Below are 19838 nucleotides of genomic sequence, written 5' to 3'. Positions count from 1 at the left end.
CACTGTTGCTCTCCTGCCCAGCCCTCCTGGTCCCAAAGCAGCCCAGTCCAGTGCCCTAGCAACAACAGAAAGGCTCTGTTCAGCATCGGTGCCCTACAAAAGTTCCTTCTTAGTAAGTTTTATCAGCTTCATCTCTTGGTGCCTAATTCTCTGAATACTCTTTCAAGTCTCTGAAAGTGCCATATGCAGTGGATCTCAACTGTTTGCCTCCAAACTCACTGTTCTACCTACCAGTTGCATAGATGCTAATAGCGGGTAGGTATGTTTACTTCTACATAACATTATGTAGTATATAAAATAAAGTATAATTATACTATTCTACTTGATATATGTGTATATCACAGACTACCTGTATACCTGCCTAACTTTATATTACATTTGTAACCTGAAGTATAATGGAGTAAAACAAAGTTCTCTAAGTATGACTTATTATTCTACCATTGTGTAATGTGGACCTATACAATTAACCTCTCTGAGCCTCTGCTTATTTATAACATAAGTATAAATACGTACTCCAAGGGAATATATAAGGATAAAATAAGTTAATACATGTGAAATACTTGAAATAATGTCTGGCATATAAGTACTCAGTACTGGATTTTCTGGTATTCCATACTTTTATATGACATTTTGATATCTCATGGCTATTTTAGCATATCTAAACTTAAGAAGTGTCTTAACAGCATTATAGCATGTCCGAGTTAATTTTTTCCTTTTTTGGTAGTATATAAAATAATGATAGCTTTTATAGCCATCTTTAGAGTCAGTGAATTGTATCATATGGATATTATTCCTGCATTCTTTTATAAAATTACACTTGGGACTAGAGAGCTGTCTCAGTGGTTATGAGTGTATCATTGTTGTTCCAGAGAATCTGAATTGGCTCCCAGCATCCCTCTCGGGTATAGCTCCAAGAAATCAAATATATCTGGCTTCCCTGACACCAGCACTCCCATACACATACCACTCCCCCCACACATAATACACACAATTAAAAGTAACAAAAAACAAAAATTACATTTGTATACTGTGTGTATGTATTCCCATATCATGGTGCATGTATGTACAAACATGAATGTGTGGGTGTGTAAGTCAGAGAACATTCTAAAGAGTCAGTTCTCTCTTCCACCTAACTCAGGCTTCTTGACAAGAACCTTTCCCCATCGGAGACAGGTTTATAGCTCCCTTATTCCTGCTTCCCCAGACAATGAAGTTTTTCATATTACCAAGGGCAGGTTGTCTTCTAACCTTATCTACCTGAGTTGCTTTTCTTTAATCTGCAAAAACAAAAGACAAGTTGGGCTTGGTGGCAACAAACAAGTAAACAAGAACCCAAAAGGACAAAACAAATAAACAAAAACAGAAAGATGCAGCTTTAACCCTCTTCTTGGTATCCCTTCTGCAAGAAGAAAGACTCCAAAACATAGACAAGAATGTGCATTTCCATGTTCATGCTTGGAGTGTTAAACTACTCAGACATTCATTTCAATATCTGCCTCTGCGGAGACCTCCTCAAGCCTTCTCACGGTCCCCTTCCCTTCCCTTCACTATGCTGGGCTGGGGGCTCCAGGCAACACTGTAGAATCCCTTGTGATTGTCCCTTTCTGCTCATTTGTTTACCTCTATTGTCATATTATGAGGAAACTTCCTGCTTGCCCACTCACTTTTCTTTTTTTGCCCTTTTTTTATTAATTTTTATTGAGCTCTACATTTTTCTCTGCTCCCCTTCTTGCCTCTCCCCTCCCCCAAGGTCCCCATGCTCCCAATTTACTCAGGAGATCTTGTCTTTTTCTACTTTCTACTTTTCATGTAGATTAGATCTATGTGAGTCTCTCTTAGTGTCCGCATTGTGTCTAAGTTCTCTGGGACCCACTCACTTTTCTGTATCAATTCTTGTACTTATTTTCCATGCATCACCGGACACCATATTTTTTTTTGTGCCTAGAATCCAAGTTAAGCAGCATGAGGAAGAACATTCTTGCGCAAGTGCAAAGTGAATGCTGGAGCCATAATAGGCAACTGATGACAGAGATGACAGATTTCTTGCAGGCCTTCCAAACCATCAACTCAGACATCCATGCCATTGCACAATGCTCCCAAAAGGTGAGGTCTCCCCATCCCTTCTTCTTCTTCAAATAGCCCTATATCCTGCCTGCTCAAGGACTCAGCACACAGCAAATCTCTTTAGATTTCTGTTGAGCTTTATGGGGTTTGATGAGCTTGAACTGTGCTTACATATGTCATTTGTCCTTGCTGATTCTTGCCCAGTTTGTGCAGTGCTCTGCTTCCTCATGCCAGGAGCAGACCCTGAAGAAAGGAGATAGAGTCTTGCTTTAAGACAGTGTTCTCAACCTGTGGGGCCAGTCCCCTTTGTATACCCAACAACTCTTTCACAGGGGCTGCCTAAGATCACTAGAAAACACAAATATTTATATTGTGGTTCATAACAGTAGCAAAACTACAGTTACTAAGTAGCAATGAAATAACTTTATGTTTGGGGGTCACCACAGCATGAGAAACTATACTAAAGAGTCACAGCATTAGGAAGGTTGAGAACCACTGCTTTATGAGGCGTGGTTCTGTTCCATGGGACAGTAAGTAATTTAGAGATATGTTGCCCTGTCATCAGGTCTGGGAGATAAGAACTAGACTGCATTTAAGACCCAAGTCAAAAGGGAATCAGATCCTAGATAACTCTCCTATCTCAAATGGTTTCAATGCCAAAACTGGGTCTGGACCTTCCAGATGCCCAATCTGGAAGATGGGTTGCCTCTTGAGGGTGAGTTCGAAGAGATGGGCAGGGTTATTGGCGTGCTGGTCTCATGCTGTAACCTCTGCAGTTGAATGAAGCCAATGAGCAATACGGACAGCTGGAGGAACGAGTGGAATATGTCCGATCACTCCATGACCTCATCCGCAACCACTGTGGCCTTTTTATGGCTGAGAATGAGACGCTAGACATCTCGGTGAGAGAACAATGAAAGGAATCATTCATTACTCCTGGCCTTCTTCCTGTATAACCATATCTCACTGTCCTTTGCTTGCCCCACAGCTTCTGGATATATGGGAGACTTTTCAGTTTGAGAGAAGCCAGGCTTCCGATTTCCTGCTCAGTAAGCGACATTCCATTGTGCCCAAGCTGCAGCAGTTGATGGCAGCAGCATTAACAGAGTTGGAGGACCTGTTGACAAAAGCACTGTCTGGTTCCTTCATGGACCCTTCACAAGAACAGAGGAGCACTGAGCAACAGCTTGCTGCCTTGGAGCACCAGTTCTTGAACACACTCAACAACTTCAATGACCTACGCTATGCTTACAACACCTTCACGGGTACTGATCTTCACCTTCTCGTCTTTTGCCCTAGGATGAACCCTCCAGCTAAGATAAGGGATGGGACTCCAGGTCTTGTGTCTTCTGTGATCTTAAGCAAGCCTTGGGAATCAATACCTCACTGGTCTCTTTTACAAACAAGCATTGCAGGACAAAAGCCTTATTTGTTGTATGTCTCAGGTGTTGTGTTAGTGGATCCAGGAAGTTCATAGGCTGGTAGGGAAAACAAACAACTAAATGTTTCATTAGATTGTGATGGGCCCAGGTTAAATGCTGGTTTGTGAGAAAGTGCATACTTAGCATTGTTCAGTGTTGTCCCAGTTTAAGCAGCAGATCACAGAAAAGAATAGTCAGGATCTTGGTGTGGTAACTACTGCATCCAGCCAATGGATCTAGAAAAAAGACTGAAGGGGGCCTCACTTCCCACAGAAGCCAACCAGAACAGAGCTACTTGTATGAGATCAGTCTTCTTCTATAGGAGTTCAGCATGGGCTCTTTTCTCATATGCAATCACTTATCTCTTGGAAGGGCACATTGTGATTTGATCCTTGGTCAGCTACCAACTGGGCCTTATGGCCAGGTGAAATGGGAGATGCTTTAGAACCATCCTTCATTACGAATTTCTCTCTTTTTTTTAAGTACAGGGAAGCCTTCAGCCCACATCCTAACTGATGTTAACCATAGACTTGACCCTTCCTGTTAGGAGTTTGAAGTATTAATAAAAAAGCAGGGTAGAGGAGTCAGGCCAAGTGGTACTAGGCCCAGAGAACAGGACAGCAGTGTGTTCACTTCCTTCTTCTGTCCTCAGCTCCTCACCTAATCCCAGCTTTTGTAAAAAATAATCTAGTCCTTTAGACCCTCTTGATTTAAAAAATTATCCTTGATTTCTGAGAGTTCATTCACTTATTCATTCATCCAACACTTACTTGGTTAGTGCCTGCCATGTACCGAACTCAAAGTGCATCAATGAACAAATGACAAAACAATTTCCATAATGGACCCAATATTGCAGCTGCAGAAGAAAGATGATAAATAATAATTATAAATTATAACTAAATTATGCAGCATATTAGAAAGTGATAGCTAATCTAGAAGAAAACATAACAGATCAAGAGTGTCTGAAAATGCCAAGTGAGTGGAGAGCAGTGTCTTATGGGATGGGTATTTGAACAAGGGCTTGGAGTTGGAGGTGGTGAAGGTGTGAATGGTGGTTCTCTGTAGCAAGAGTTTTCCATAAGGAAGGAGCTGCAGGTCTAAGGCCCTGGCAGAAGAGTGTGTGCCTGTATATCTGAGCTACAGTCAAGTCCACTGTGACTGGAATTGAGTGGGTGAGCTAGAGACTAATAGAAGGGAAACTCTTTTGTTTTACCACTATGGTGTTTGCCCAGGAATCCTTTCTCTGCAATAATTGCTCTTTGGACGACACCGCTTCCACTGTTGAACTCAGATTTACATAGGCAGCACACTTTTTTTCCCCTTGACTTTTGTTCATTAAGGGCTCTTCACTGACCCATTTCCCAAATAACTGAAGTCTCAGCCAGCCTTATTCCACAGGGGATGAGAGTACTATGTCCCCACCTACTTCTGGGAACCGGCCTATTATACAGCAGCAGCGCATCTGGAGGCTCTACCGAATCATCTCTGAAAACTTCAGTGAGTGGAAGTGCATGGCTTTTACCAAGGTACTTCCGGGAGCTCTCACCTGGGGCAGAAGTTAGCCAGGTGGTGGTGGGTGGGTGTCAGTCTGACGGGGAACTCTGCTCTGTGCAGTTCAGTCTTTCTATGGCCAGGGAGAAGACAGATGCCTGGTTGACAGAGGCTGCACGGCTCAGCACCACCCTGGGGCTGCACAGTCCAGTGCTACAACGCTGCATGCGCATGCTAGAGGACTTTCGAAACTACCTGCCCTTGCTCACCAAGCTGGGCAGCCTCCAGCTTCAGAACTTTAACTGCCAATCCCTCTTGAGAGGTGTGTTTGGGAGATGGATGGGAAAGATACAGTGTTTAGAGCAATTCCCCTGCTGCTCCTGCTAGAGATCTTGTGTCCTCTTTCCCACTTAGGCTAAACTCATTTCACCAGGAGGAACACATTCCTGTGCTCCCTCCTTACAACACAGGGTCCTCTCAACTGATGGGATTGGATGCAGGTTGAGGTCTGAGATCTGGGGGTTAAGTTGTGCCTGGACCTTGGGTTCTGAGTTCTTGGCTTTGTGTTGTACTCCTGATATTCCACTGCAGTCCAAGCTGGTCTAGGCTCAGGGGAGAAATGAGCACTAGGATGTGAGCTCTGCTCAGCCATGTGCTAGGACTTGCTCTGACTTGCCTGTTCTATTCCAGTGTTAGGGCTGGGCGGTCTGCAAAGCTTCGACCTTATCACACTGGGCCAGCTGCTCAACTGTCCACTGCTGGAATTCGCAGACAGAATCAATCAGGTGGGGCCCACAAGGATGAGGGGACTGATTGGAGCCATGAATTGTAATGAAGTCAGTCAAGGCCTACTAGTCCCTTGGGTTATGAGGCTATGGGGCTATGGGGACTGGACGGCAGTGGTTAGCACGTAGGTGAGAGGGAAGTTGGGAGTAATGACCTTCCTGGAGGGTAGGAAGAGTCTCCAGCCATCTACAGATGAGGATCTGATGGGCACTTCCAGACTCTTAATACTTCCCCTAATGGAAGGAAGTGAATGGCGGCCTCAAAGCTGTGGACACATAGATGGACTGTCAACATTTCCTTGATCACTAAAGGGCACAGGTTGACTCTAGGTATTGCCTGCTCAGTGGAGGCAGCGGGACTGGGCCAAGCGATAGTGGCACATGGCTGAAGGCCAGCAGTTTCACTCCTCCTTCACAGCTGAGACCTCCACACTCCAGGCCCTTGAGTTCTGCCTCAGACCCAGTCTTCAAGTCCCAATTTCAAGACTGACTTTCTTTAGTCACTTTCGTTCTGGTTTCTGAGACATACCTTTTCCAGGTCTGGCAGTATGATAAGGAACGAATTCATGCCCAAGAAAGCCTTCAGCAGATGCAGCAGTACTGGGAGGGGCGCCAGCTACGCCTTCTCAACTTCATCCTGCATGTGCCCTACAAACCCCCAGTCTCAGAGCGTTCCAAAAGGCAGGCATTTCGAAACTCCCAGTGGGAGTTAGTTGGCAAGGATAGTGGCACATTCCTCCTCTCAGGTGAGTCTCAGCCTTTGTGATCCAGCTAAAGGCTTTTCTCATTTACCAGTTCTTGTCAAATATGGTTTAATGATAGCTTGAGGTATCCAAGTGTTGAAACAGTATCTTCCAATTCTGTTAATGCCTTAATCTTTGCAGGAACTCTTTTTTAATTATTTAAATTTTCCCAGACTGATCACAGTTTTCCCTCTTTCCCTCCTCTCCTTTCAATCTCTTACCTACCTCCCCTATCCACTCCTCTGTTCTCTTCAGAAAAAGGCAGGCCTCCCATTTATATCAGTCAGCCATGGCAGATCAAGTTGTGGTAAGAATAGGCACTCCTCTTCTATTGTGGCTGAACAAGTCAACTCAGTAGGAGGAAAGGGTCCTCAAAGCAGGTAAAAGAGTCAGAGACAGCCCCTGCTCCCACTGTTAGGAGGCCCACAAGAAGACCAAGTTATACAACTGTAAGGTATATGCAGAGGGCCTAGGTTAGTCCCATGCAGGCTTTCTCGTTGACAGTTCAGTCTCTGAGAGCCCCTAAGAGCCCAGGTTACTTGATTCTGTGGATTCTTTTTCTTTTTTACAAGATGTACTTGATGATACATTTTTTCCTTTTTTATTGTTTTTTTTTTTGAGCTATATATTTTTCTCCACTCCCTTCCCTTCCCCTCCTTCTACCCTCTTCCATGGTCCCCACGCTCACAATTTACTCAGGAGATCTTGCCTTTTTCTACTTCCAAAACATGTATGTTTCTCTTAGGGTCCTTTTTGTTGTCTAGGTTTTCTGGGATTGTGAATCGTAGGCTGTTTTTTTTTTTTCTTTGCTTTATGTCTAAAAGCCACTTATGAGTGAGTACATATGATATTTGTCTTTCTGGGTCTGGGTTACCTCACTCAATGTGATGATTCTTGTGGCGTCCTTAACCCCTCTGGTTCCCATAATTCTTCCTCCACCTCTTCCCCAAGATTCCCCAATATCCTAATGTTTTACTGTGGGTCTCTGCATCTGTTTCTATCGGTTGCTGAGTGAAGCCTCTCTGATGACAACTGGGCTAGTATAGCAGAGATCACTAGAAATCATTTCACTTACTTTTTTATTTTTTATTTTTTGCCAGTCATGTTTGGTTCTTTCCTAGGTCTCTCTATCCAGCCTCTGGGTCTAGGCTCTCCAGGTAGAGTCAGGGGTGTGACTCACGGCATGGGTTTTAACTGGAACAGTCATTGGTTGGCCACTCCTACAGTTTCTGTGCCATCTTTACCCTAGCACATCTTGTAGGCAGGGCAAATTGTAGGTCAAAGGTTATGTGGCCGGGTTGGTGTCCCAGTTCCTCTACTTGAAGTCTTGCCTGGTTCCAGGAGTTGGCTTGTTTAGGTTCTGTATCCCCCATTGCTAGTATTCTTAGTTAGGGTTACCATCATAGATTCCTGGGAGTTTCCAATACACTAGGTTTCTCGCTCATCCCAGAAGATGCCCCTGACTCCAGTTGTCTTTTCCAGTACTCTCTCTGTCCATCCTCCTGATCCCTTCTGTTCCCATATCCTCCCATCCAGACCCCTTCCCCATCCACCTGTGATGTCTATTCTATTTTCCCTTCACAGTGAGATTCATGTGTTCCTCCCCACCCCCTTGAACCCTCCTTGTTACTTAGCTGCTTTTGGTGGTTTGTGTTTTGTAGCATGGTTCTCCTTTACTTTACAGCTAATATCCACTTATAAATGAGTACCTACCATGCTTGTCTTTCTGAGTCTGGGTTACCTTACTCAGGATGATCTTTTCTAATTCCATCCATTTGCCTGCCAGTTTCATGTCATTGTTTTTTTTTTAACAGCTGAATAATAACTCCATTATGTAAATATACTGCATTTTCTTCATCCATTCTTTAATTGAGGGACATTTAGGTTATTTTAAGTTTCTGGCTCTTATGAATAGAGCAGCATTGGACATGAGTTGAGCTGGATGAATAGAGCTGCTATGAACATAGCTGAGCAAGTGTCCTTGTGGTATGGTGGACATCCTTTGGGTATATGCCAGGGAGTGCTATAGCTGGGTCTTGAGGTAGATCCATTCACAATTTTCTAAGAAACTGCCATATTGATTTCCAAAGTGGCTGTACAAGTTTGCACTCCCACCAGCAGTGGAGAAGTGTTCCCCTTGCTCCACATCCTCACCAGCATGAGCTGTCACTTGTATTTTTGACCTTAGCATTCTGACAAGTGTAAGATGGAATCTCAGAATTGCTTGTAGTCCTCTAATGGTTAAGGATATTGAACATTCCTTTCATGTGTTTCTTAGCCATGTACAATTCCTCTGTGGAGAATTCTCTGTTTAGATCTGTACCCCATTTTTAATTAAATTATTTAGTTTGTTGATGTCTAGTTTCTTGAGTTCTTTATATATTTTGGCAGTCAGCCCTCTATCAGATGTAGGGTTGGTGAAATATTTTCCCATTCTGTAAGCTGCCATTTTGTCCTATTTGCCTTACAGAAGCTTTTCAATTCCATGAGATTCCATTTATTAATTGTCAGTCTTAGTACCTGTACTATCAGTATTATATTCAGTAAGCTATGTCCTGTGCCAGGGCATTCAAGGTTATCCCCCACTTTCTCTTCTATCAGGTTTAGTATGTCTGGTTTTATGTTGAAGTCTTTGATTAATTTGTACTTGAGTTTTGTGCAATGTGATATATATGGATCAATTTGCAATCTTCTACTTGCTGATATCTAGTTAGAACAGCACCATTTGTTGAAAATGCTTTCTTTTTTTCCATTGTATATTTCTGGCTTCTTTGTAAAAAAAAAAAAAATCAGGTGTCCATATTATGTGGATTTACATCTGGGTTTTCAATTCAGTTCCATTTATCAACTTGCTTGTTTTTATGCCAGTATCATGTTGTTTTTACTACTACAGCTATGTAGCACAAGCTTGATATCAGGGATGGTGATACCTTTAAAAGTTCTTTTACTGTATAGGATTGTTTTGTGTGTACGTGTTTTTTAAATCAATCCTGGATTTTTTGTTTTCTAAATGAAGTTGAGTATTGTTCTTTCCAGGTCTGTAAAGAATTTTGTTGGGCTGGAGAGATGGCTCAGTAGTTAAGAGCATTGCCTGCTCTTCCAAAGGTCCTGAGTTCAATTCCCGGCAACCATATGGTGGCTCACAACCATCTGCAATGAGGTCTGGTGCCCTCTTCTGGCCTGCAGACATACACACAGACAGAATATTGTATACATAATAAATAAATAAATAAATAAATAAATAAATAGTTGAAAAAAGAATTTTGTTGAAAGTTTGATAGGAATTGTGTTGAATCTGTAGATTGCTTTTGGTAAGATGGCCATTTTTACAATGTTAACCCTACCAATCCATGAGCATGGGAGATGTTTCCATCTTCTGACATCTTCTCCAAATTATTTTTTTAAAGACTTGAACTTCCTGTCATACAGGTTTTTCACTTGCTTGGTTAGAGTTACACCAAGATATTTTATGTTATTTGTTGGTGTAGGAAGAGAGAGAGCTGCTTGTTGGTTCCCAGCTGCTCAGCCCCGAAATAATCACACAGAAACTGTATTAATTAAAACACTGCTTGGCCCATTAGCTCTAGATTCTTATTGGCTAACTCGTATGTTAATTTAACCCATTTCTATTAATCTGTATATTGCCACGTGGCAGTGGCTTACTGGCAAAGATTCACCATGTCTGACTCTTGCGGCTCCATGGCATCTTTCTGACTCAGCCTTTTTCTTTTCAGCATTCAGTTCCATCTTCCCCACCTACCTAAGTTCTGCCCTATCAAGGCAGTTTCTTTATTCATTAATGGTAATCACAGCACACAGAGGGGTCTCCCACATCATGTGGGTATTGTAAAAGGTGTTGTTTCCCTAATTTCTTTTTCAGCCCATTTGTCCTTTGTATATAGGAGGGTCACTGAATTTATTTGGTTTACTTTGTATCTAGTCTCTTCCCTGAAAGTGTTTATCAGCTTCCCTGGTGGAATTTTTAGAGTCACTTATGTATATTATCAAATCGTCTGAAAATAGAGAAAGTTTGACTTCTTCCTTTCCAATTTGAATCCCTCCGGTCTCCTTCAGTTGTCTTATTACTCTAGCTCACACTTCAAGTACTCTGTTGAGTAGGATAGAGAGAGTGGGCATCGTTGTCTTGTCCCTGATTTTAGTGGAATTGCTTTAGATTTCTCTCCATTTAATTTGATGTTGGCTATTGACTTGCTGTTATTTTGACTTTATTCTGTTTAGGTATGTCCCTTGTATCCCTGATATTTCCAAGACTTTTATCATGAAGGGGTTAGATTTTGTTAAAAGCTTTTTCAGCACCCAATGAGATGATCATGTCATTTTGTGGTTTTAGTTTGTTTATATGATGTGGTGAATTACATTGACAGATTTTCATATGTTGAACCATCCCTGTATCTTTGGGATGAAACCAACTTGATCATGGTGAATGATCTTTTGGATATATTTTTGGCTTCCGTTTTGGAATATTGTATTGAGTATTTTTGCATCTATGTTCATGTGGGAAATTGTTTTGTGATTCTCTTTCTTTCTTGAGTCTTTGTGTGGTTTGGGTATCAGAGTGACTATGGCCTCATAAAATGAATTTGGCAATGTTTCTTCTGTTTCTATTTTTGTGGAATAATTTGAGTCTTTTTTTTTTTAAAGCTGGGTAATGGTGGCACATGCCATGCCTTTAATCCTAGAATAAGCAGGTGGAACTCTGTGAGTTTGGGGTCAGCTTGGTCTACAGATCAAGTTCCAGGACAGCTAGGACTACACAGAGAAACCCTGTCTTAAGAAAGAAAGAAAGAAAGAAAGAAAGAAAGAAAGAAAGAGAAAAGGAAAGTCTTTGTGGTTATTTATCTCTACTTGTCAATACTCTGTCCTCTGGATTTTATCCTGCTGATTTTACCCTTTTCCCACTCATCCATTTATTCTCCCCCCCCCCCAGTTGACAGAAGAGAACTATATTGGGTCCCTGAGTTTGGGGTCAAGCAAGACTTCAGCTTTATTTGCCCTTCTTCTTGGGGCACAGGTTGTTGGTGTGGCTATACTTCTTGTGGCAGTTGATCACACATTCAAATTCACGATAGATCACCATATAGAGGACAATAAGTAAGGGAAGACTAGTACTTGTGGCAGATTGTGGCAGTTGTACTTCTGGGTGAGCTCACTAAGAGCTACTTCAATGATGTCAGCATGTGCAGGGTGTACACTTTCTGGATGTTGTAGTTAGGCAGGGTGTGGCTATCCTCCAGCTACTTGTTGGTGACATCAGCCACTGCTTGTCAGGCGGGATGCCTTCCTTGTCTTCAATTTTGGCCTTGACATTTCCCATTGTGTCACCAGGTTCAGTCTTGAGGATGATGGTCTTGCCCATCAGGATCTTCATGAAGATATGCATGTCTGCTGATTGGCTACTTGTTGAAAGACAAAGAACCATTTGTTCTTTTATTCTCACATTGAATGCATGGACCTCCTTTGTGCCAAACACATGGCACTCTGAGATTAACAGTTACAGTCCTGTATCCCTCAAACTTACAGCCCAGTGAGAGAGACCGAGAACACCAGCCATTTCTTTCTTTCTTTCTTTCTTTCTTTCTTTCTTTCTGTCTGTCTGTCTGTCTTTCTTTCTTTCTTTCCTTCCTTTCTTTCTTCCTTCCTTCCTTTCTTCCTCCCCCTCTCATTTATTTATTTTTTGTTTTTTTTTTCCAAGATGGGGATTCTTTATGTCGCCTTGGCTGTCCTAGAACTAGTTATGTAGACAGACAAGGCTGTCCTCAAATTCACAGAGATCTGCTGGCCTCTGCCTCCCTAAGGCTGGGATTAAAGATGTGCGTCAACATCACCCAGCCAATATCATATGTTTAAATGCATGATAGACTACCATATTGAGGGCAGTAGGAAAGAGAAGACCAGCTCAAAGAACCAGGGTTCTTTGTACTTTAGACAGTGGTCCCAGGCTAACTTTTGAAAAAGTAAGTTTGTCAGACTTGCAATGTGAGAAAAACATTCCACATAGGGAGCAGCACTTTTACAACTTAGGGGAAGAAAGGGTTTATTTGTCTTATAGGTAACAGTCCATCATCATGGGAAGCCAAGACTAGAACTCAAGGCAAGCTTCTGGGACAGGAAATGAAGCAAAGACCACAGAGGAATGATTGTTACTGGCTTGCTTCCTCTGGCTTACTTAGTTACTTCTCTTATATAGCTAAGGCCTACCTGCCTAGGTATGGCCTGCTTACAGTGGAAGGGGTCCTCCTACATCAGTTAGTAATCAAGAAAATGTCCACAGATGAAAGTAGTTTCTTAACTGAAGTCCCTTCTTCCCAGATGTGTCTAGTTAAGATCTGAAGCTAACTATGACAAAAAGTATAAGAAGATGTGTTGGGAACTGCTGATAGAGGAGACATTCTCTTATTCAACATAATTGGTATCAGAGAACTCAAGAAATTAGTTAAATATGTAATCATGATAGGTAGCTAGCTTAGCTAGGACGTGAAATTTTGGTTTATTGAGACAGGGTTTCTCTGTGCAGCTTTGGATCCCATCCTGGAACTAGCTCTTGCAGACCAGGCTGGCCTCAGATTCACAGAGATCCACCTGCCTCTGCATCCTGAGTATTGGGATTAAAGGCATGCACCACCACTGCCTGTCCAGGACTTGAGATTTTTCTTTTAGCTAAATTGTTTGCTAACATTTTATTCTAAGAACAAGAGCTTTTATTAGCTTGCCTTTACCTTATATTGTTTCCTTAACAACAGAAACCCTTTCTCACACATACTCCAGTAGTTACTTTATTAGATTAGATTATATAATTAAAACTGGGACAGAACTCACACAAAAACGTTTTCAAGCTAGCTCATTTAACTTGCATTTAATCAGACATACAATTTATTTTGGAGCAAAAATGTTGGTGTATTCTAAATAATAGCTACTGTTGGATTTTGATCATTAGACAGTACCATTATAGTGGTTTGATTTGCAAATCTCCCTCATGCTCATGTATTGAGGGTTTGGGATCCTAAGGCTTTAATCTCTTGATGGATTCATAGTGTGATGGCATTGTTGGGTGGTAAAAAAGTAGGAGATGAGGCCTAATTGGAGGAAGTACTTCAGTGGGGGGGTGTGTTCTTGAGAGTCATATCTTGCTTTGGCTCTTCCCATTTTCCCTTTTCTCTGCTTCCTGGCCACAATGATATAAACTGCTAAGTTTATCCTCCTCCATGATTGGCAAAAACTTTGAGACTGTGAATTAAAATGAATATATCCCTCCTTAGTTGTGTGTACTAGGTAATTCATCATAGCAATGAAACTTCTGATTAATACAGTCAGTATATCTATGATAGAAAGGAGAAAATCCACTAGAGGACCTTCCAACTTACTGAGATAGAGTCCAAAGACTACTTGGAAGAAGAAATAGGCACGAGAAGTTTACAAAAGAAATTATTCAGTAATATTTAAATCATAGAGAATATTTTGTTGTAGGAAATTGATAAAGTCAGAGTTTAATTCAACACAGAGAATTGGGAGACAAAGAATAGAGAAAGGAAGATCAGTTAAGAGACAACTTGTGTAACACAAGTGAAAAGCAGTAATAGCCCACACTAGAATGGTAGCAATGGAGAATGAAGAGTAGATGCATTTGGGCTACTTATGAGTCTGTCTGGGAAAAATGTATAGGTAGTGTAAATTTGTCATAGAAGAGAGGATATGGGATATGTCTGTAAACAGAGACTGTTCATTTGTTTCCTGGCTGCCCAGACCCAAATAATAACATAGAAATTGTATCAATTACAACACTGCTTTGGGCAATAACTTAGCTATATTTTTAGCTAACTCTTACATCTAAAATTAACCCATAATTCTTGTCTGTGTTAACCATGTGGCTTGGTACCTTTTATCAGTGAGGCATTCTCATCTTGCTTCCTTGGCATCTGGGTAACAAATACAGACTGAGTCTTTCATCTTCCCAGAATTCTCCTGTTCTGGCCGCCCTGCTTATACTTCCAGTCAGCATTTCATTAAACCAATACAAATAACAAATCTTTTCAGGGTACAAGACCGTTGTCCTACAGTATATGTCTTTTCTTTATCTTTATCATGCATCCATGTTCATTATTTGGTTTGGAATACATTTCCTATCTATTTTCACATGGAATTCTTGTTCCCACCTCTCTTATTTAGGACTAATCATTTTCAGTGTTGACTGAAACATATTAAGACCAGACATCTGTAGTTAATACTCATACCATGATTCAAAGGACATTCTCTTCCCACTTTGGACAAGCACATTAATACTGATCTTTTTTGTTCATGTTTGACCCACAGTTTGTCAATCTGCTTCTTTGTTGTATTCGGCTTTCCCATATGCCCTTTGATTCCTTTGCTACTAAAGTAATTTTAAAAACTAGTGAAGTACAAAATATGGATTTTTTGTGAAGTTTAGTTCTTAAATTACCTCTAAATATAACTTCAGGTACCAAATGGACTCTTCCAATCTTCATTTGAGGTCACAGTCCTTAACCTACTTTCTGTTCAACTTTCCCACTGGCTCTAATTCACACAGAATATTGTATGCTTGACATTTCTCCCTACAGTTTTGTCCTTTCCCTATACTAGGATTCTGTATCAGCTCTGGGAATATTAGTCAAGGACACATTTTATGGTGGCCATACACCATGAAACTAGTGACTTCATTTGCCTGAATGAGTCCAAGAAGATGAAAACTTTAACTCTTACCACAGGAAGACATGTTATTATAGGGTTAATGACACTACTAATCATTCAATCTCCATTTTCCAATCTTATCAAAATTAGGAAGGACATACATGAAAAGGATAGTTCAACATCCAAAATATCCCCCAAGAAAATGTTCTTTTAAAATATATAATGTGTGGGCAGACATAGCTAGATTAAGACTTCACGCAACCTGTTTTAACCTTCCCAAGATCAGATGAGAATCTCAGGTCTGTGTGGGTATATAAAGGAAATGTGGCATCTGAACTGTCAGATAGCTATGGGGATTTGTACTCTGCTCCACATTATTTAGACAAGCACAACAGATGCTTCCCCACCCTCTAGAGATCATTTAAAGGGGGATAAAACAGAGGGCCCAAACTGTTCCAATATTGTTTTCTCTAGAGATACTCTGAGATGTAGATACTGTGTATTTTCTTTCAAACATGAGTATTTAGAGAGTCCTACATCTATCCAAACCAATCTCTCTAAATTCTGTTGTTAAGCTAGTGTCTATGCTGTACCAGGCCTGGCCTCATACAAGCTAATTCTTTACATGACCCCCAAGGAGCCCCGTGTTAAGATCATGTGAGAAAATTTTGGTCTCCCAGGATCCCAGTCATCCCAGAATAGGCCTTCTTGATGCAAACATACTATGTAGGGACTTGGAGCCATGAGGTGTCTTTCTAGGATGAAGCTCTGGCATATTAAAGAACGCCTGTATAAGTAGATAAGAATGACAGTATCTAGCGGGAGAAATCTGCTGGGTTAGCATCTATACCCATAGCGCCTGTTTTAAGGTCTCAGTTCTCTACCATATCAGCTCTATCTCCGAAGACAGAAAGGGTCTTAAAGTGATTGCCTTCCCTGGAAGGTCAAGATGTGTTCTTTCCTGCCCCAGTCCCTGCCCTTGAGTCACATATAATGATACCAGCTTAGCTGAGCTTTGACAGCACATCTTTTTCTTCCTAAGACTACAGCAGCCTGCAAGATGCCATCCAGAACAGTCTTCAGGCACTATTCAAGATCCTAGCCATCCAAAAGTCAGGAGAGTTGAATAAAATAGCTTTAGAGTGGGTGTCCATCATGTACGGCCTAGGTAAGTATAGCGTTCTAGTTGGGTAGATGGATGGAACCTAATGTAGACTGTCCCAGAGGTATGAGGGTAGCAGGGGGACATTGGATAGAAGATGTGAAGGACAAAGTAAGGACTTTCCAGGCTCCGTCTTGGCTTGATGTGACCAGGTCTTTATTTCCAGTGACTGCTTTACTTCCTCTAATCAGATCCTTGGGTTCTTCTGAGCAGTATGTTTCTGTTGGGGCTAGTGGGTCACAGGAGAGGTCAGGTGTATGCTAGACCCCCTTGACGGTGTTAGAACCCATTTCCCTCAAGTATTTTTCTGACTGTTTACACAGGTGCCCTACTGGAGGTGTGGGTAGCTTTCCAGCAGAAGTGGATTTTTCTAAATAAAGTTCTACATGAGATGAAGATCCAGTTTCCTGGTGCTGAGCTGGTAGGGAAGGGAGTTAAAGAAGGTGGGCAAGAGCTCCTGAGTGTCAGGGCTCTGGATGGAAGAGTGGAGCTGTCAGATTACCCTCACTACCACCTTTCTCACCACAGAATGCCCGTTTCAAAGTCATGGATGATCAGTATCGGACCCTAATGCGAATCTCTGTAGCTGACCCAATGGTTCTGTCACTAATAGTGCCCAATGCCAAGAGGAGCCCTTACTTTCAAGGTCAGCATCTACAACAACTACTTAAAGCAGGATCTGTGGAGCTGGAGGCCATCATCATGGCTCTGGAGGATGTTCTCTATGGGGTATGTTCCCGCTTCCCCCGCCTTTTCTTCCTCAGTAACAGTGAACTGGTGGCCCTGCTTGCTGCCCCTCTAGAGACCTGTGAGGCTCAACCATGGGCACAGCGCTGCTTTCCTCACATTAAAGCTGTGGACTTCAGGTCCAACCCAATTAATGAGAAAAGCAAGAATGACCAGGAGCCAAGCTCAAGTACACAGACTCCAGTGGAGACAATTGCTGTGCTAGGGGCATGTGGAGAGAAAGTGAAGCTTCAGGGTCCTCTTCCTCTACACCCAGATCTTCCTAAGTGGCTAGCCTCTTTGGAGAAGTGTCTGCGTTTTGTAATTGTGAACTTGCTGCAGAGCTGTGTCGCCACCCGCCTTGCTCAAGGCCCATCCCTAGTTAAGGCACTGAAGGCACTGCCTCAAGAGAGAAAGGTGCCCATGCAGCTCTATGTCCAGCACTGGCTAGATGCAGTGGAGGCTTTTCCATGGCAGTGCATACTGGTGGCAGAGGAGGTAGTGTGGCGGGCTGAGATGGAGGAGCTTCTGTCTGAGTGGGGGACCATGCGGATGGTTCCCATACATGTACACCAGCTGGAAGTGCTGGTGCAGTTTATACGATCTCAGAGGAGCTCCCAGGGTGAGCACCCTCTGCCTTCTGTTCGCCAGACTAACCTATTCAGTACCCTGCTGGTCATGGCAGTGAATCATCGGGATATAGCCCAGCTCCTGGGGAAGCACCGGGTCAGCGATCTGACGGACTTCTACTGGGTCCGCCAACTTAAGTATCACTTGGGTTCGTCTCGCTCAAACCCCAAGGGGCCCGTGCAGCATCTTAAGACTGTTGCATCTGCTGAGCCCTCTCTGTCACCAGCTGTATGCTGGATAGATGTGCTTGGCCGGTCCTTCATATACAATTATGAGTATCTGGGACCCAAACTGGGGCCTCAACCCAGCCTGATGCATGAGCGGCAAGTGTTGGTTCTCTTATTGGCCATGGAGGAGGTGGCCTGTGGGACCCTACTTGGCCGAGATGGTTTGGGCAAGTCAGAAACAGTGAATAACCTGGCACGGGCCTTGGGCCGCCAACTGGTAATGCTGCCCTGCTTGCCCCAGATAGAGTTCCGATGTCTGAGCAATTATTTGAATGGTGCCCTTCAGGGTGGAGCCTGGCTGCTGTTGGAGAACGTTCACCAACTGCCTCCTAGCTTGCTCTCTGCCCTGGGCCAGCGTCTGGATGAACTACACCATCTTTATGCTCCATTGTACCAGAAAGCTTCCCAAAACATCAGTACCATAAACCCTACTAAGCCCCTATTCATTGGCTCTGGTTTCTTTGAGAAGCACTATGTGTTCATGCGCCTTGGCTATGGCTGTTTCCTGACACTTCATGACCTGAGCCCTGATGTGCCTGCCAATCTGCACCTGCTACTTCGTCCTGTGGCCTTGGCACTGCCTGACCTGCACCGAGTGGCAGAACTTTACCTGCTGGGAGCAGGGGTGAAGGATGCCTCCCGAATGGCTACTCGGCTATCCAAATTGTTCTCCTTAGAGAGTGAGCTAGTGTCTGGGACCTTGCCCTGCCGCTTGTCACTGCTCAAGCAGGTGCTGGAAGATACAGTACAGACGCTTAATGCACCTGTGGAGGAAAACAATTCTGAGCAGCCAGACAACCTAGCTGCGCCTGAGGAGGCTGCCCTACTGCAAGCCCTGCTGCACTCCCCGCTGTTCAGCATCCTTGATGGGCTCCGCCTGCAAAAGCTCCGAGAGCTGCTCTGTGGGATTTTCCCTAACGCTAGTCACATGCTGGCGGAACCTGTGACCCATAGACTGATGAGGTCCATAGTGGTGGAAGAACTCCAGCAGGTAGGCCTGCTTCCCACCCCTAACGTATTGATGTCTCTGGAGCAGCTCAGTCAGGCCCTGAGCCGGGCCTCTGGTATTCTGCTCTTGGGCCCTGCAGGCAGTGGCAAGAGTAGTTGCTGGAAGAGCTTATTTAAGATTCAGAATCGGCTGGCAGCCATGGAACAAACCTCAACCCAGGGTTTCCAGTCTGTGGAAATTGCCCACTTATATCCTAGCGTGCTCAGCTCCCAAGAATTCCTAGGGTGGTCAGAGGGTCCCTCCTGGCACTATGGCATCTTCCCCAAGCTTCTTCATGCTGCCCCTCATTGTAAGAATGTGAACTCAGAAGAGCAGTCAGAGAAATTCACAAGGATCCAACAATGGATAGTATGTGATGGGACCCCTAATCCTACATGGATAGACTCCATCACTTGTCTCCTAAGTGACCCTCCCCAGCTGAGTCTCCCTAATGGCCAACAGATAGCACGACCTCTGAGTACCTTTTTCTTGATGGAGGTGGCAGAGGCAGCAGGCATGTCTCCTACAGTGGTAGGCCGGTGCGCTCTAGTCTGGTGTTGTGGGGAGCAGACATGGCAGTGCATGCTGAATGTCTTGATGGCATCCCTGCCTCATGAATACCATCTGCAGCAAGAGACAGTCAGTGAGCTCAACAGCTTAGCTGAAGTACTGGTGCCTGCAATGCTCCGATTCCTTACCCGCATAGGTGCCAGTTCTCTGCTACAGGTACATGGGCATCAGACTGTTTGCCCAGGTGTGGCGGAAGTTGCCAGCCTGGCCCGCATCTTGCGTGCTCTCCTTGACCCCCATCTACGCTTATATGAAGAGGAGAAGCCACGTGTTCAAGGTAGGGAGGTAGAAAGGTTGGCTTTTGAGAGAGCTGGGATCCTGAGGAGAACTGGGTTACATCTGAGGCAGAGAAGCATGGGTTCCT

General features: G+C 43.3%; 1 protein-coding gene across 1 annotated transcript in view; it reads left to right on the top strand.

Moving 5' to 3' along the window:
• Dnhd1 (dynein heavy chain domain 1) overlaps window positions 1–19838 on the top strand; it is a 62016-nt gene that overhangs the window by 22800 nt on the left and 19378 nt on the right. Inside the window, exons 12-21 of the mRNA XM_041666363.1 lie at window positions 1946–2103; window positions 2841–2966; window positions 3053–3329; window positions 4884–5011; window positions 5100–5298; window positions 5667–5761; window positions 6300–6507; window positions 16214–16339; window positions 16657–16754; window positions 16862–19751. Of these exons, the coding sequence (XP_041522297.1) occupies window positions 1946–2103; window positions 2841–2966; window positions 3053–3329; window positions 4884–5011; window positions 5100–5298; window positions 5667–5761; window positions 6300–6507; window positions 16214–16339; window positions 16657–16754; window positions 16862–19751 (4305 nt within the window). The remainder of the gene's footprint in view (window positions 1–1945; window positions 2104–2840; window positions 2967–3052; window positions 3330–4883; window positions 5012–5099; window positions 5299–5666; window positions 5762–6299; window positions 6508–16213; window positions 16340–16656; window positions 16755–16861; window positions 19752–19838) is intronic.

Source organism: Microtus oregoni, unplaced genomic scaffold, assembly GCF_018167655.1.
Source record: "Microtus oregoni isolate MIOR12 unplaced genomic scaffold, Mior012 000016F_ref0000370, whole genome shotgun sequence".
Lineage (NCBI taxonomy): Eukaryota > Metazoa > Chordata > Mammalia > Rodentia > Cricetidae > Microtus > Microtus oregoni.
The sequence above is the reverse complement of the archived record's forward strand: the minus strand, read 5'-3'. Positions and strand labels throughout refer to the sequence as shown.